This window comes from Alexandromys fortis, unplaced genomic scaffold, assembly GCF_014885135.2.
Source record: "Alexandromys fortis isolate MF-2015 unplaced genomic scaffold, M_Fortis_MF-2015_v1.1 scaffold_50, whole genome shotgun sequence".
Classification (NCBI taxonomy): Eukaryota; Metazoa; Chordata; class Mammalia; order Rodentia; family Cricetidae; genus Alexandromys; species Alexandromys fortis.
In genome coordinates this window covers 10608490-10626017 of record NW_026067932.1, presented here as the reverse complement: position 1 = coordinate 10626017, position 17528 = coordinate 10608490, and the positions used below count along the sequence as shown (strand labels likewise).

At 46.3% G+C, this 17528-nt stretch overlaps 1 protein-coding gene across 1 annotated transcript in view; it reads right to left on the bottom strand.

Moving 5' to 3' along the window:
- Positions 1–17528, bottom strand: part of Rfx4 (regulatory factor X4) — a 74671-nt gene that overhangs the window by 42109 nt on the left and 15034 nt on the right. The window contains exon 7 of the mRNA XM_050145534.1: positions 1643–1743. Within this exon, the coding sequence (XP_050001491.1) occupies positions 1643–1743 (101 nt within the window). The remainder of the gene's footprint in view (positions 1–1642; positions 1744–17528) is intronic.

The window sequence follows — 17528 nt, the reverse complement described above, 5'->3', positions numbered from 1 at the left end:
GTGGCATCAACCAACCATGAGCCAAAGCAATTATCTACTTGGCTTTCACTTTGCTAATTGCAAACTCATTGCTTTCCAGCTAATCGCAGAAATCAAAGGAAAGCTTTGAAGAAGCCCCTTTAAGACACGGCATGTCTCATCGGAATGGTGACTGGCTCACTGCTGTGTGGCCAGGGATGCTACTGGCGTGGAACGTGGGCTGCCCCACAAGGGAACTTGGCATTTGTCATTTCGGCCAAATGGCCTCTGTGGGTTTTGATTTTTGAAAGGCTGTTTGTCTATCTGCCCTTAGCATCTGATTATTTGAAGTGAAGGGACCTTCTATCTGTTGATTTATTTTCTTAAGGATGTCCCTGTTCACAGTCTTCGTTCTTCCAGTCTCGGCACGGAGGAGGGGTGGTGGTGGGAGGCTGGGAGGCGCTTGCTTCCCTGCTCCTGCACAATCTCCAGACATCCAGGCTCCCTGGGGAGGAACCACTTCCTCCAAGCAGGCACAGGTGGAAGGCCCAGCCCACCTCCTCCTTGCTGCAGACTTTGAGCGGGCTTGTTTTGTCGGTGCTGTAATTAAAACGGGCACGGGGCATTCTTCTCATTAATTTCTGAACTGGTCATGAAATAGTCAGAAATTTCCCCAGGATTATTCTAATTTGTACTCAGAGCTGGCTTGGTTTGAAAAACAGTGTGTGGGGTGGAGGAATGGGGGGCTGTGTGTGCGGGGAGATGAACTTCTAATTTTCTAGGCCGATCAATTGTTAATCCTGCTCCTTAATCACTTTTTCTTTAACTTTGTGATGTGGAATTTAGTGCTGGAGAAAAGAAAAGAACCGAGAGCGTGAAATAAAGCAGGCTTTATCAATAGGTGATGGGCACCGCAGGGGCCTCCGAGTGCGTCTGAAAGGGCTGCTTTGCCTGCGTGAAAGGGTAATCTGATCGCCTTCATTCTCCCCACTGGCACTTGTAGCATGGACTGCACGCTGTATTCAAACGGGCCTTTAAGAAACATATTTTAAAACCTTGTTTTGCTTAAAATCATCTCATCTTTGTTCAATGGCAACAACTGTGTTGTACACGAGTCTTCTCTGCGCTCAGACCATTGAGACAGAGTGGAGCCAGGCTTTTCAGAGCAGGCTAAGCTGGGGACTACAGGCACTACTGTGCCAAGAAAACACTCGTGGCTCCAGCCCCGTATAAGAAATATTAATTTGGCTTTCTAATTAGGTGGAGAATCTGTGAGGCTCTTACGCTAGCTACAGCCTTTTGTGGACAGGAGTTTCAAGGACACCTCAAGTATTAAGTTTAATTTGTGGATCCGTGGCTGTGTGGCTTTGGGGAAGTTTCTCTGCCTCTCTACACCTGTAGATAGGAACATGATGTCCTATCTCATAGTGGTGCCTACCGTAAGAATTAAGTGGAGTTAGGAGTATTGTGTTGACGGCTGACTTTGGAATCCTGTCTCTGCTTCCTACTTCCCAAGGCGCAAATGAGTCCCTTCTCCTTGCTAGCAGCAAACATTTAGCAAGGATTAAATGAGTTCCCACGTGGGAAGTACTTAGCCTAACCCCGGATCGTCAGTGACTCACGTGACAGGTGTGACTTTGAAATGCTGCCCTCACTCCGTTCTGCTCCCAAACTCAACACTTACATTCGAATTTGATGTTCCTCAGGTTTTCTGGGAGGTCATGGAGAGCCACTTTCAGCCACTCGTCCAGCTGCTTGGCGAACTTTCGGATCACCTGAGTTAAGCTGAAGAAAGAAATGAGTTTATGCGTGTCCTGAGCTTCTGCGCTCCCAGAGGAATTCATTTCACACAATCCTCTGCTGGCTGCTACCAACAGATGCTGCTGGTCAGAGCAGCCCAGAAGCACAGCGTGCAGCCTGTGCCTCGGAAGATCCGGAAGATCCGATGGCTGTGGGGGAGGAGCTTATGGGTGCCTTGCACAGTGGGGGGTAAAAGCCACTGTAAGGTGAGGTGGCACCCAGAATTCATTCCCTGAGCAAGACATTCTCCGTGGTACTCTGGGAGCGCCTTCTGTCAGGGGTGAAGACAGTGGGCCTTGGTCTAAGGAAGCTGTTCTGGAATTGGTCTCCACACACTGTACTTTCCTCCAGTCTGCTCCAAACGCCCAGCTGGAAGAATCCATGTGTGGTGTTTAGAGATGCCTACTCAGCCTGGCAACCTGCTGTCATCGGCTGGAGTTGGGAAGAGTTGGGAAGCACACGCTCATTTAAAAAAATATACATGCATGCATACACACATGCATACATACATACATGCATATATATAATTTATTTATTTATTTAAATGTGTGTATGTGTGCGTGTGTGCACACATGTATATGCACATGTGCAAAGGCAAGCCAGGACACATGTGTGCCATGAAGGAGAGGCCAGAGGAAAACCTGAAGGGGCTAGTTTTCTCCTCCTACCGTGTGGGTCCCTGGGGCTCTAAAATGGACCTTGAAGCCATAGTATATTCTGAGGCTGGAGAAAAATGGGAAGGGTTTAGGCCCAGGAGGCAGTCAGGGGCCACAGGATTCGTGGGAAGGGATTTGGAGCTGAGGAAATAGAAAGCACCACTTTTAGACCCCCACATTAAGACCACTTGTTTGTGGCCCCAGACTCACTTTCCTCCTGGGTGTTGTGGGGCTGGGGGGGACCCTCTCTTCATGGAGGCCTTCCACACCACCTGACCCAGGACCACGCCACTTACCCTGTCCTGGCTCGCTGCTGTCCTTCACCTGTCAGACCGTGGGCACCAACCTCCATGGTATTCTCTGCTGTTTTTCTTTTTCACCCACTCCCCTCTTTCTGGGACTCTTAGCCTGGCCCTCTCTAAGACCCTCACCCTCGGGTCTCCATCCTCCTCCCTGTATGGGTGGCACAGCTAAGTACCCCTTTAAAAACGGAGGGGCTGGTGAGATGGCTCTGCAGGCAGAGGGCGCACGGTGTAAACACTAGCCCGAGTTCAGATCTCCAGAGCCCCACACAAAGCAGGACATGGTTGGACTCTGTGCGCCCAGTGCTGCTACGGCAAGACAGGAGGTGGAGACAGGAGACCCCTGGAAGTCAAGGTCAGCTGTGGGGTCAGCTGTTCCAGATAAGACGGAAGAGGAGGGCCAACAGCAAGGGTGTCCACTGGACTCCACATGTGTGCCACGACACTCACGTACATGGATCACACACACACACACACACACACACACACACACACACACACAGACATAAATAGCTGCTATTGTCTCAGCTGTATCCCTTGAGCCACCACATTGTCATTCTTTGGCTCCATGGACCCTCTGCGGCCTTCTTCAGCCTCACTGTCCCCCAGCCTGCACGGCTGTCCCTAGGCAGCACGCCCCATCTAAACAGATGACCTATGGAGTCTTCTGTTCTCAGCATTGCTGGGCGTCATGGCAGTGCTTCACTGTGACCCTGTCCTCGGGAAATCCCAGCTTCCCTCGGCATTGGTGGATGTGTCTCCTAGCTGCTCCTCAGCCACAGCTCAGTGCCCTCGACCCCACCACTACAACTCCAGTTCAGAGAAGCGAACCTCACCTCCGAGTCCTACTTCAGACTTCCATGGGCACCAGGCACACAGATGGCCTGCAGACATTCAGGCAAAACACACAACACACATAAAATAAAAATTAAAACACATATATTTTACAGTGCTTTGATCTAGTCCTGGGCCCTCTTCAAAATCCTCCTTTCTGTCTCTCTTAGCAATTTATCCACACCCATTTCAGCTACTGCCTGTATTCTCCTATCTCCAGCACAGCGGTCTGCGGAATGCCCGGACCCAACACACCCCGATGAAACCCCTCCCCCTCAGAGATGCACTTCTCTTCTCGTATTCCCTGTGTCAGAGTGAAATTCTGCTTTCCATGAAGTTTTGTTTTTGAAAGTTTATTTTTTTCTTTATTTTAAATGGGGTGCATGCTGTGTACTTAAGCTAGAGGCACTTGACCGGATGGAGCTGGAGTTACAGGTGATGCAAGCCTGTACTCAGGTCCTCTGAGAAAGCAGGAGGTGTCCGTCCGTCCGTCCGTCCGTCCGTGTGTGTGTGTGTGTGTGCGCGCGCACACACACATCCCAGCAAAGAGGAGCTCCTCACCCTTAAGCTACCTCTTCAGCCCCAAAGCTTTGTTTGTAATTTGCTTGTTATAAAATGTTTCAAACAGACCCTAGGGTAAGATAATAATAATAAACACCTCCAAGTACTGAGCAGCCCCAATAATCACCAGTATTTTATCAGTTTAATTTACAACATGCCTTTTTTTTTCTTTTCTGGGACCTTTTGGCAAATAAATAACATTATTCACCCCTAAGAACTCACTGTGAGAATTCACAGAGTTTAAGTAAATATGTGCATCTCTGTCATAATGAATTGTACTTCCTTGGGGTGCCTAAGGCTCAGCTGGGGCTCCAATTTTCCCGCTTCTCTTAAAGACAGCTTTTAGTTGATCTTAATTAATGATATGGATGTATTACACGTAAGATATAACATTCAGTTTCTTAAGCTTTCTATATTCAGTTATGACTGACTCGCTCACTTTGTTGTAATTTATTCTAGTCACCTCTTCAGTTTGCTTCCTGTAAGGCCTAAGAATTGATCCAAAATGGCCAGTTTTCTGTTTAGTCCAGGAAACTTCCCAAGTGATCCTTGTGCTGCATCTATCAGGAGGATGTCCATGGCTCAGTGTCCCTCTATTAGTGTGTCCGTGGCTCAGTGTCCCTCTATTAGTGTGTCCGCGGCTCAGTGTCCCTCTATTAGTGTATCCGCGGCTCAGTGTCCCTCTATTAGTGTGTCGGTGGCTCAGTGTCCCTCTATTAGTGTATCCATGGCTCAGTGGACCACTATTAGTGTGCCCGTGGCTCAGTATCCTTTTCTTAGTGTGTCTGTGGCTCAGTGTCCCTCTATTAGTGTGTCTGTGGCTCAGTCTCCCTCTATTAGTACCCGCTACATGTGCCATCACAGACTCTTGCCCCTTTCTAGTAAGGACTGCAGATTTTTACCTCCAAATTACTTCCCAAATGCATTTAATGTGTTCCCTTTCCTGCCAGTTCAGTCAACCACCATCTCTTACCTGAGCCCCAATATTGACATCCTAAGCACCTTCCTTACCTTTTGCCTTCTACCTCCATCCCTGTACTAGGTAACGGGAAGACTCCTCCCGACATTTACCGTGCTGATCTGTGTCATGTAGTAGTCATGTAGTAGTTTCTCACTCTTTACAGCTCCCAAATAAATCAATGCACAGAGTCTTACTCTTTCTTATAGATGCCCAACTTTAGCTTGGCTTATTTCTAGCTTTTCTTAAATTGTCCCATCCATCTTTTGCCTCTGGGCTTTTTCCTTTCTCTTGCTTCTGTATATCTTACTTCCACTCTTACTCTGTGGCTGGCAGGGTGGCTGGCCAGATGACCGACCCCTAACCTCCTCCTCTCCTTGTTCTCTTGCACCTTCCTCCTCTTCCAGACTTCTACCTGCCAGCTCCGTCTGTCCTTTCTCCTGCCTAGCTATTAGCCATTAGACCATGAGGTGTTTTAGAGGCCAAGAACCACAGCTTCACAGAGTTAAACAAATGCAGCATAAACAAAAGTCACACACCTGAAAATAATTTTCTACAACCATGTCACCCCCAGGTTAAAAATCCTCAGTGCCTTCCAATGTTCTGAGATTGAAACCCGAATCCTCCAGCTTCTCTTCTCTCTGGTCCTGTTTGCTCTGTTTTGGGTCCCACTGGCCTCTGAGCAGTTCCCTTTAATTTAGGACCTTTGTTCCTTGAGTTCTTTACACCAAAAACATCTTTTCCTTAATTCATGGGCTCAGCTCCTTCTCGTCCCTCTCAGACTGGCTGTCACTTCTGGAAGGAAACAATACCTGACGCTCCCAAGATGAGGTCCAAAGCTACAGTTATTCCTCTGTGTGTGTGTGGGGGTTGGGTTTGGGGGGGTTGCGGTTGTGACAGGCCATTCTGTGCTGACTTATAGGATCATGTCATACATGAACATCTTTCTCTAGACCATGAGCTCTGGAGCATAGGTCAAGGGCTACGTCTGTCTTGCTTCGCCTTTCTTTGTCCTCAGCACCAGATACATCGTAGGCCCTCAAGAAATGTTCGCTAGATGTAATAAGTAATAAACGTCTCTCAATCTTCAGATGGACAGATCCCAGACATGCTCCCCTCCCTCTGCCCGGGCTCCCAAAGCCCTTGCCCACTCTGCACATGCTAGTCCCTCTGTCTACTATGCTCCTGCCCCGGATAATGGCACACTCCCTTCTTACCAGCTCCAAATGCTGCCCACTTTGACTGCAGCATTTGAAGTCACTGGGCTGCCCCTCCCCCATCACGAGATGCCTGTGCTGCCTCTACACTCAATCCTCCCACAGAACTAAAGAACAGTAACTCTGGCTCCTGGGATGAAAATTAGCTATAGGCAGGTTAGCACAGAACAGCAAGCCCTGCTTGGACATTGCTGTAGCAAGCCAGGTAAGAGGGAGGAGGGTAAGAGCAGAAATGGTGGGAACGGTGCATTAAGGTCAGACTGGAATATTCTAGAGGTCAAGCCAGCAGGCTTTCCTGATGGTGGAGGGGTGACGGAACTGTGTCTTCTTGAGGGAAAGTGGAACTAGGCATGGCACTTCACCAGGACCTGTTCCACAGAGGCACAGCACTCCCCAGCACTGAAGGCAGGATCAACTCAAAGCATTCAGAATGTCATAAGGCAAATCCACGCTGGCTAGTCAGCCTCAAACTGGGGCTGAGTTCTACGGTGGAGGGGGCAACTTCTCAGAATCTCTGGCTGCTCTCCACAGAGGGCCAAGCTGTGGAGCAGCGCTGGGTGATTGCCCAGGGGCAGGGGGAAGGGGCAGCCGTGTGCTCGCTGTAGCTGGCACACAGCCGGAGCTGGGAGCTGGCCTTTGTCTGTAGTCAGAGAGCACAGCAGCACGGTGGGGGACCTCTCGCTTGGGGCAATTGTTTGCTTTTATTAAGCTGAAGAAAAGTGTGGAGGCATTCAGCCCAGAGACGGTTCTATTTGGGGTTTAGAGGCTTTTAAAACATCTCTCTCCTCTCTCTCTTCCCTCTCTCCTCTGTCTCTGTCTCACTCTCTCCCCTGTCTTTCTCCTCTCCCTCTCTCCTCTCTCTCTCCTCTCTCTCTCCTCTCTCTCTCTCTCTCTCCTCTCTCCCTCTCTCCTCTCTCTCTCCTCTCTCTCTCTCTCTCTCTCCTCTCTCTCTTCCCTCTCTCCTCTGTCTCTGTCTCGCTCTCTCTCCTCTCTCCCTCTCTCCTCTCTCTCTCCTCTCTCTCTCTCTCTCTCCTCTCTCTCTCCTCTCTCCCTCTCTCCTCTCTCTCTCCTCTCTCTCTCTCTCTCTCTCTCTCTCTCTGTGTGTGTCTGTGTGCCTGATATGTGAGTACTCACATGTTGAGATCGGAGGACAACCTCAGGTGTCAGTGTCTCTCTTATTTGTCCCCCGTAATCTAGCTGGCCCACAAACTTCCAGAGATGTTGCTGTTACCACCTTCGTTTGCTTCAGGAGTCTGCCCTGGGTCCGTAGTCTTTGAGGCATTATCTAAACACTGAGGTTACTTTGTGGCAGCGTCCATGAGGAGGCAAGGTGTTAACCCCCACATCTTTATAAATGATAACACAAGGAGCTACCCACCCTGACCACTGCCTGCCTCTCCAGACCCCCCAGCTATGCCACCTCTTCAGCATCTACTGAGCCTCTTCTTGACCCTTCTGCCGTCATGGGGGCTCACCAGGAGGGAAGGGTTCCCTTAGCCCCACCTCACTCCCTAGCCCAACATTCCTGCATGGATGGATCTGAACCTGCACTCAGGCTCCAACTGCTGTGACTCTCTCAGGCCCCTGGGTGACTGCCAGCCCAGAGCTGCTACAACAGCCAGGAAGTGTTGATAGCAGACACCTGCTAATGGGCGAGCCTGCTGAGCCAGACACTAAACACTTCACACATTCTTCCCTGTTTAATCCTCGCCTCACCCTGTGAAGTGGGTATTATCTTCAGTCCTTCCAGAGAAGTGAGAACCAGCCTCAGAGGCAGAGCTAAGGATCATGGCCAGATGTGTTTGCCCCCCCCCCCCCCCCGCAGCTGCAGGCTCTTAGGGTGACAATTCCCGTGCCGGGTGCTCCAGGCCTCACATCTTACCCTCTCCAATGCCTTCTGCTTTTCATTTAGCATCTCTGGCTTGGTCCTTGCTCTTTGGCTTTTTTTGTTGTTGTTATCTTTGTGACTAACACACACGCGCACGTGCGCACACACACACACACGCACACACACACAAGCAATACTTTATTTTGCTACATTGACAGATAACACTGTTAGCCCTCTGCCAAAATTTCCTGGAAGAGGTGAGCAGGACAATGTTGAGAATGACGGCTCTGCACACCATTCCTGTAACAGAGGTGCAGGGCACTATAGCGCACGGAGGCTTCTCAATGCTGCCCCGGGTCACCTCCGCTGTGGTTACAAACTGGTTAAATTCTGGGCCACTGAGTTGGAAGCTGAGCCTCCACCTGGCCAGGGTCATGAGTGACAGTCAGGCAGACCCTGGCCTTTGCAGTGACTTTGCCCTCTCAGTTCAATGTGAAAGGGACTGAATTAGTATATCTGAGACCAAAGGGCAGTGGGCTAACTGCGTGATTTCTAAAGAGTCTCCAAGGGTCTACTGGAAACTCAGTGCAGCAAGCATGTTTGAGATATTTGTGTTTGTTTGTTTGAGACAGGGTCTCAGTGCAGAGTCTAGGCTGACCTTGAACTCACAGAGTTCCTCCTGCCTCTGCCTCCTGAATGCTGGTATTAAAGGTATGTGCCACCACACCCAATCATGTTAGATATTTAATGCTGTCCTCTAGGGCCAAGCATTGAGACTAGCACATTGCAGCAATTGGCAAACACTAGTCTAGTGAATGAATGAATGTTTGAATGAATGAATTCTGGCTGTTTTCTTATTTGCACACAAAGGCAGATAGGGCATTCCAGCTCTTAAGCTCCGCTGCCACCTCTGTAGAAAGAAGCCTGTCACAGACAGCAAGGTAGGGATGAACAAACTCAATCTCAAGCAACTGTAGAAGTCACCTGGGGAAGGTCTCGGATTGAGGCAGAGAGATTGGGAGAGGAAAGACAATCTAACAAGTAAATTCTAAACTAAGCACAAAATATTCTACAATAATTTGAATCTCGAGTTACATAGCAGCCCAGGGAACCCTGAAGACAGAGATTCAATTTCTGCTGACTGCTTAGGAGAAGGGGCATATGTCCATTTCTTGGCATAAACCCTAATCATCTCAGTATCCACTGTTCTAAACACTGCTGGACAGTCAACCAAACACTAAAGCTGGCAGATGGATTAGTGAGGGAGAGTTTGCTGTTCAACACGAAGACCTGAGTTTGGATCCCCAGAGGCCATAATGCAGCCATGTGCAAGGGCATGTTCCTGCCATCCTAGCACCGGGAGTGTGATGAGAGGGGAGCCCTGGACTTGCTGGCAAGGCAGTCTGCTGAACTGACAAGTTCTGCGTGCAGTGAGAGATCTTATCTCAAACAGACACAAACTCACACAAACTCACACAAACAGACACATACTGTCTTAGGTTTTATTGCTGTGAAGAGACACCATGACCACAGCAACGCTTATTAATGATACATTTAATTCAAGAGTCTCTCCGTTTCAGAGGTTCAGTTTGTGGCAGGGAGCATGGCAGTGTGCAGGCAGACATGGTGCTGGAGTTGAGAGTCCTACATCTTGACTCAGAGGCAACAGGAAGTCAACTGACTCACTGAGCAATATCCTGAGCATAGGAAACCTCAAAGCCTGCTCCCACATTGACACACTTCCTCTAACAAGGCCATACCCATTCCAACAAAACCACACCTCCTAATAGTGCCACTCCCGATGAGCTTATGGGGGTCAAATACATTCAAACTACCACACAAACATACATAATCATACATAAGAATATTTTTTTAAAAAAATCAAGGAAAAGAACCCTCTCTAAGGAGACAAAACAGTCAGTATACGCAAATAATCAAAGAGACCCTAAAATAACTATAAAAAGATTAATATTGATACAGATCTAATGGAAAAGACAAACGGTGTGCAGGACAGCTGAGAAACTTCAACAGGACGGAAGAATCACTTTATAAGGGGGGTGGGGTGGGGGTGGGGGTGGGGGTGGGGGTGGGGTGGGAGCGATGGCTCAGCAGGTAAAGGTGTTTGCTGCCAAAGCCTTGTGACCTGAGTTTAATCTCCAGAACACATGTAAAAACTGGAAGGAGAGAACCCACTCCACCCCACTCCACAGAGTTGTCCTCTTGCCTACACCTGTGCTGTGCATGCGCACAGACAATAATAACAGTAATAATAATAAACGACTACATGTGGAAACTTTTAAAGAATCAAATGATTTGTCAGATATGAAAATAAAATCAAGGTATGGTAACACTGGCAGCTGAGTTAAGAATCCATGAACCTGAAAATATTTTAGTAAAAATTAACCAATCCAAACTCAAAGGTAAAAACGAGTAAAGCAAAAAGGCTCCTTTAAGAGCTGTGGGACGATGTCAGGCAGGTAAGGCTCCCTTTAAGAGCTGTGGGATGATGTCAGGCAGGTTAGCATCCACACTGCTGAAATGCCAGGAGGAGAGAAAGGAGAAAATAGAGAGGATAATATCTACTTCTCCAAAGTAATGAAATTATAGTTAAACACAGATCCAAGAAGATTCACAAACAGGCAGGATCCAAAACAGAATTATAATAGGTCACTGTCAAACACCTGAAAACCAACAATAGAAAGAAGCTGGAGGGGGTCAAGTGGGTGGGGGCATTTCCACGGAGGACAAAAGATACATATACAAGTCTAAGAGTCAAAGACAAATGCATGGACTTTTAAAATACTGAAAAGAGAATAAAACACACAAAAACCTTTGTCACTCTACGGGCTGGGGAGGTGGCTTGGTGTCTAAACTGTCTGCTATAAAGCATGGGGCCTGGGTTTGGGTCCCAGGAGCCTTGTGAAGGCCAAGTGGCTTGTATCTGTGACCCCAGCGCTTGGGAGGCAGAGATTTGTGGATTACTGGGGCTTTCTGGTCGACCAGTCCAGCCATAACAGTGGCTCTGAGTTCAGTGAGAGAGACCACTCCAGACTGAAGAGGACACCTGGTGTTGACCTCTAGCCTCTCATGCACACACGGGTGTGTTGGTCACTTTTCTGCTGTTCTAATAAAGCACCGTGACCAAGACAACTTAGAGAAAAGAGGATCTATCTGTGCTTACTGTGCCAGAGGGGTAGCAGCAGCCATGGTGGAGAAAGCTGCAGCAAGCAGCAGGCATAAGTGGGGATAGGACACTCAGAATTCACATCCTTTCCCATGAGCACAAAGCAGAGATGAAACTGGAAGTGGCAAGAATCTCTAAAGTCCCAAAGGCCACCCCCAGCGCCATGTGCCTCCAACAACGCCACACCTGAACTTCCCCACACAGCACCACCAACGGGGACCAAGTGTTCAGACACATGGTCCTATGGGGGGCAGTCTCTCTCAATCCACCACGACGACCTACAAGTCCTCACCAGCAGACCCACGATACACGAAACGTAATGTGCCACGGGCAGGAATATATTATACAGACAGATACAGTTTACCCCTCAAAATCAGGAATAACGAGAATGAGGGTAGATATAAAAAACTGGCTTCCGTTCTTCCAAAAGCAATATATAGATTCAATGCAATCCCCATCAAAATCCCATCAAAATTCTTCACAGATCTGGAGAAGACAATAATCAACTTTATATGGAAAAACAAAAAAACCCAGGATAGCCAAAACAATCTTAATAATAAAGGAACGTCTGGAGGCATTACCATCCCTGACTTCAAACTCTATTACAGAGCTACAGTATTGAAAACAGCTTGGTATTGGCATAAAAACAGAGAAGTCGACCAATGGAATCGAATAGAAGACCCTGACTTTAATCCACAAACCTATGAGCACCTGATTTTCGATAAAGGAGCTAAAAGTATACAATGGAAAAAAGAGAGCATCTTCAACAAATTGTGCTGGCAAAACTGGATTTCAATCTGTAGAATAATGAAAATAGATCCATTTCTTTCACCATGCACAAAACTCAAGTCCAAGTGGATTAAAGACCTCAATATCAGTCTGAACACACTGAACCTGATAGGAGAGAAAGTGGGAAGTACACTACAACAAGTGGGCACAGGAGACTGCTTCCTACGTATAACATCAGCAGCACAGACAGTAAGGGCCGCATTGAATAAATGGGACCTCATGAGACTGAGAAGCTTCTGTAAAGCAAAGGACACTGTCGCTAAGACAGAAAGGCAACCCACTGACTGGGAGAAGATCTTCACCAACCCCGCAACTGACAAAGGTCTGATCTCCAAAATATATAAAGAACTCAAGAAACTAGACTGTAAAAGGCTAATCAACCCAATTATAAAATGGGGCACTGAGCTGAACAGAGATCTCTCAACAGAAGAAGTTCAAATGGCCAAAAGACACCTAAGGTCATGCTCAACTTCCTTAGCGATCAGGGAAATGCAAATCAAGACAACTTTAAGATACCATCTTACACCTGTCAGAATGGCTAAAATCAAAAACACCAATGATAGCCTATGCTGGAGAGGTTGTGGAGAAAGGGGTACACTTATCCATTGCTGGTGGGAATGCAAACTTGTACAACCACTCTGGAAAGCAGTGTGGCGGTTTCTCAGAAAATTTGGGATCAACCTACCCATGGACCCAGCAATACCACTCTTGGGAATATACCCAAGAGAGGCCTTATCATGCAACAAAAATATATGCTCTACTATGTTCAAAAAACTGGCTTCCGTATCTTTGAATGCACAGAAAGACAACTGTCTAAAGGAAAACTATGCATACAGTAGTTTGCAAATTTTTAGCATATATAAAAACAAATGACAACAGCACCAAAAAAGAGACAACAAATTCAACATTACTCTCATGGATTCTTTTTTATTTCTTTATTTTCTTTTTGAAGCAGGATCTCTCTCCTGGATGTCCTGGAACTCACTATCTAGACCAGGTGGCCTCGACCTCACACAGATCCACTTGCCTTCACCTCCCAAATGCTGGGATTACAGGTGTGTGCCACCACAGCGAGCTAGGAATCTGACACTACATATAAATCAAAGCAACTATTAACTTTTAAAAAGTTGTAGCACCAACAATCAATAGTTATGGAAATAAATAGAATGATAATGCATGGCCCTAAACCAGACACATGCAGAAAGATGTTTTGGACAGAACCAGTGGAGCTAAAACAACTACCAAGATGGAAGACTCGAACTAACCATGTAATTGCATGAAACATAAAGTCTAGACGGGGGAAATCTATTTATTTATCCAGATCAGATAAACACACAAGGTCTTACTCTGTGTAAAAACACAAGACAATGTCTGAAGAGAGCGATAGAGTAATAAGGCGGGAAAGGCAGTGTTCTTTAAAATGCTCTAGTACCCACGTGACTGCTGAACAGAGGTATTACTAGGACATTAGTATTAATATTAGCATTATGCTATTATGAATAATACAAATGTTGTATCTGTGTGATTAAAAAGCAATCAGTTCTCCAGGCAGACACAACATTCTAATTTAAATGTATGTAACTACAAATCTTCAAAAGTAAGTAAGTTTCAAAACGAAACACAAATGGACAGAAACAGACAAATCCACAGTGGAAGCTGCAGATGGAAGCCGACAGAACGGGACAGAGAGTCATTACGGACAGGGAGAACGTGGGCACGACGTCAGTCAGCTCGACCTCACAGACATTACAGCAGGCCTCATCAAACGACAGCCCAACAACACAGGTTCTGGGCTACCAGACAGCTGAAATACACCTGGCAGACCTGATATGATGCAATGCATGCAATCTGACTACAGGGAAATTAAAACAGAAATTAATAGCAACACTATTTCATAAACCCAATATTTGAAAATTAAACACTTCATTCTTAAAATAATCCATAGACTAAAGAGAGAGTGATAGGAAAAATGAAGTTGCTTTAAATAAAAATAAAAATAAAACATATCAAAATTTGTGGAATAAAGCTAAACAATTAGAAAAAATTAAGACATTAAGTGATTTTACAAGAAAATGAATTCACTTGAATTTTTTTTTTTATTTGTTTGCTTGTTTTACAACAGTGTCTCAATTGTAGCCTGGAACTCATGGTAAGCCTCAGTTTCCCAAGTGCTCATATTACAAGCATGAACTACCTATACCAGACAAAACAGACAGGTTTTAATCCATGACATGTTTTCATACAATGACTAAAGAGAGGAGGAATAAGTAGCTCCAAATCAATTTTTAAAAAAAATCAATAAGCCAGGCGGTGGTGGCGCACAGCTTTAATCCCAGCACTCGGGAGGCAGAGGCAGGAGGATCTCTGGGAGTTTGAGGCCAGCCTGGTCTACAAGAGCTAGTTCCAGGACAGGAACCAAAAGCTACGGAGAAACCCTGTCTCAAAAATCAAAAAAAAAAAATCAATAAAATTGAAACTAGAAATGTGACAAGTCAGAGGAAGCAACAGCTGCTTCCAAAGAAGGACATCTGTGTAGAAAACACTGATGAGTCTCTAGGCACACTGACCAAGGAGGAAGAAAGAAAATCCCAGTCACTCACCAGGGAACAAGAGGACATCATCACAGATCTACAGACGCTGACGAGAGGTAAAGAAATACAGACCACTTTAAGCTCAAAATTGCCAAGTTTTGGATGAAATTTAAAATAAAAACCAAAGTGGAAACATTTCCCACCTCATCTTATAAGAACAAATATTCCCTGACACCAAAATCAAAAAAAAAAAAATGTAAGAAAAAAAAGCCTCAAAGGGCACAGACATTTATAAACTGAGATATGGAATCCAAAACAAAACAGCAACTCAGATATAGCAATGTATTTCAAAATTGTGACAGCTAGGACCACGGGTGACAATGGACATCCTCACACTTTTCCTGGGCCTGACAGGGAAAGCTTGTAGTATTTACAAGGTGAAAGAATCTAGAGTGTTTGAAAATAAAGCAATGTGAAATCCACAACACTTGCATTCTAAGGGGGATAATAAATTCAAAATACTTTCATGATGAAAACTCTCAGCAAACTAGCAATGGAAAGGAACTCTCTTGATCTGATGTCGTTTTCTACATCTTAGCGTGAACACTACACGCTCTCTCTTTAAGACCTAGGAGAAGGTGAAGATGTCCATTGTCACAGGTAGGTCCTAGCCAGTGTAACAATACTGTGGATGAAAGGGGTCTAGAGATTGGAGATCAGGAAACAAAATAGTCTCTTGGCCTAGATTATACATTTATACCCACAAGTAGTCCCAAAGAACCTACCATAAAAACTATTGGAATAAATGACTTTAATAACTAACTTCTCAAGACAAAAGATTCACACACAAACTAAAGTCATGTTTTTAAAGGAGTAATGAACGATTGGAAACTGCAGAAGCACTGTAACAGGACCCACAAATAAATAAATATAAACCATGTTAATGGACTAGAAGAACCAATATTAGTAAGACGATGTTTCTAATTGTGTTTATGAACTCAGGGCAGTCTCTAACAATATGCCACAGCAAAGGAACCATTTTGAGAAAAATAAGTCAGGTCTCCTATCACTTTTTTGGAGTTGACTATAAAGCCCGTTATAACCAAGGCATTGCAGTGTGGGTGGAGACAGGGCATATCAAGGAATGGAACACTACCAAGAGTCTAGGGTATGTCTGCACGAGTGGCCAATGTTCTACCAGGCAACAAAGCAACTCAACAGAAAATGTTCAGCCTTATCAATAAATGGCGCTGGAATACTTGGCCTTCATCTATAAATCCAAAAATAAAAACTTGATCCCTGCACTTCACATCATGTACAAAACTAAAATTTGAAAACCAAGTCTATTGGTGTCTTCCTGGACTCAGAGCTGCTCAAGAGGCCGAAATGAGACCAGGAACCCGAGAGCAACTGGGAGGAAGCAGGGAACCCAGTGGTGGAATGTTTAGCATTTCTGCTGGCTTCAGTCTCCAGTAACATACACACACAACGTACACACACACACACACACACACACACACACATATGCACACACACATGCATACACACACTGCTAAAAGTACAGAAGAGTATGTGTGCCTTGAAAACAGTTTCTTCCTGGCATCTGTGCAACATCCACACACTGTCCACATGTCAGACAACAGAAGCACTCTAGTGGACTCTTGAGAAGAAATGCTTTGAGCAACAATCTAACCACAAAAGAATACAAATCAAGGTGAACAACAATAGCTCCCAACACTCTGAAAGTCTGAAATGCTTTTCTTCAATTCTTATGGCAGTGGGACTGCAAAGGGAAATCATAAAATAGGCACAAAATAATTTTCAAATAGCGCATATCAAATCTAAGGAACACGGCTGAAACAGTGTTAGAACATGACTAGCCTGTGTGAGGTCCTGGGGCTTACCCCGAGCATCATATAAAACTCGGCATGGTGGCCCAAATCTGTAATCCCAGCACTCCGGAGGTGGGTCATCCTTAGCTACACGGTGAGTCTGAAGTGCTTGGACTGCCTGGACCACTTGAGACCTGTTCCATAATTGTCAGACGAGCAGGATGGCTAAATAAGCCAGTGACCCTCTAGGAATTCACCCTATGTGTACACGCCATGAGTAAGATGCACAGTGGCAGAACATAAGCTCACCTATGGGGAACGCGGGTCTTTGCGGGTGTGAAATCAGCTGGATTAGCCAGGTGGACCCTACCTCCAGGGGCAGGTGTCCCAGTGAGAGACAAAGGAAGACCAGGATACAGGGCAGAAGACCATGAGTAGATGGGGGCAGAGATCGCAGCGATTCAGCGACAAGCCCAGCAACACCGGGATTGCTGACAGCCACCAAGGACCAACAGTGAGACCCAGCAGGTGTTCCAGAGCCTCTGTGGCGACAGCCTGCGAGCCTGTGACTTGGCACACCTGACTCATTTACAAGGGACACTCAGGAAGGCATGGCCAGGCAAAGAAGAACCCAAAGGGTAGAGCCAAGTGCCCTCATTTTCAGCCACTGTGTGACAATTTATTACAGACTCCACAGGAAACGAATATGCTCCTCCATGTCATCCCTCCCAGCATTCCCTGTAGTTTAACAGGACTTGAAATCCCAAAAGACCCAGAAAATTCAATATGGCAGAAGCCCACGCTGTTACAGAGGCCTTGAGCTTGTAGGGAATGACCCCTGACACAGCACCAACGGTGTACATACGCTAAAGGAAGGACTTGTTGGGACACCTGAGGAAGGGGTGGACAAGCAGAGAAAAACCCGTAGAGAAATCTTTGCAAACTGGGGTGAGATGCTGCCTGCTCTCAGGCCCGAAAACAAAGGGCAGAGTCCTGTGATGGACACAGCTGGCCAGAGGCAACCTTACATATAGGGGGCCAGAGAAAAGTCCCCTGCTTCCCCGTGAGGAAGTTCAAG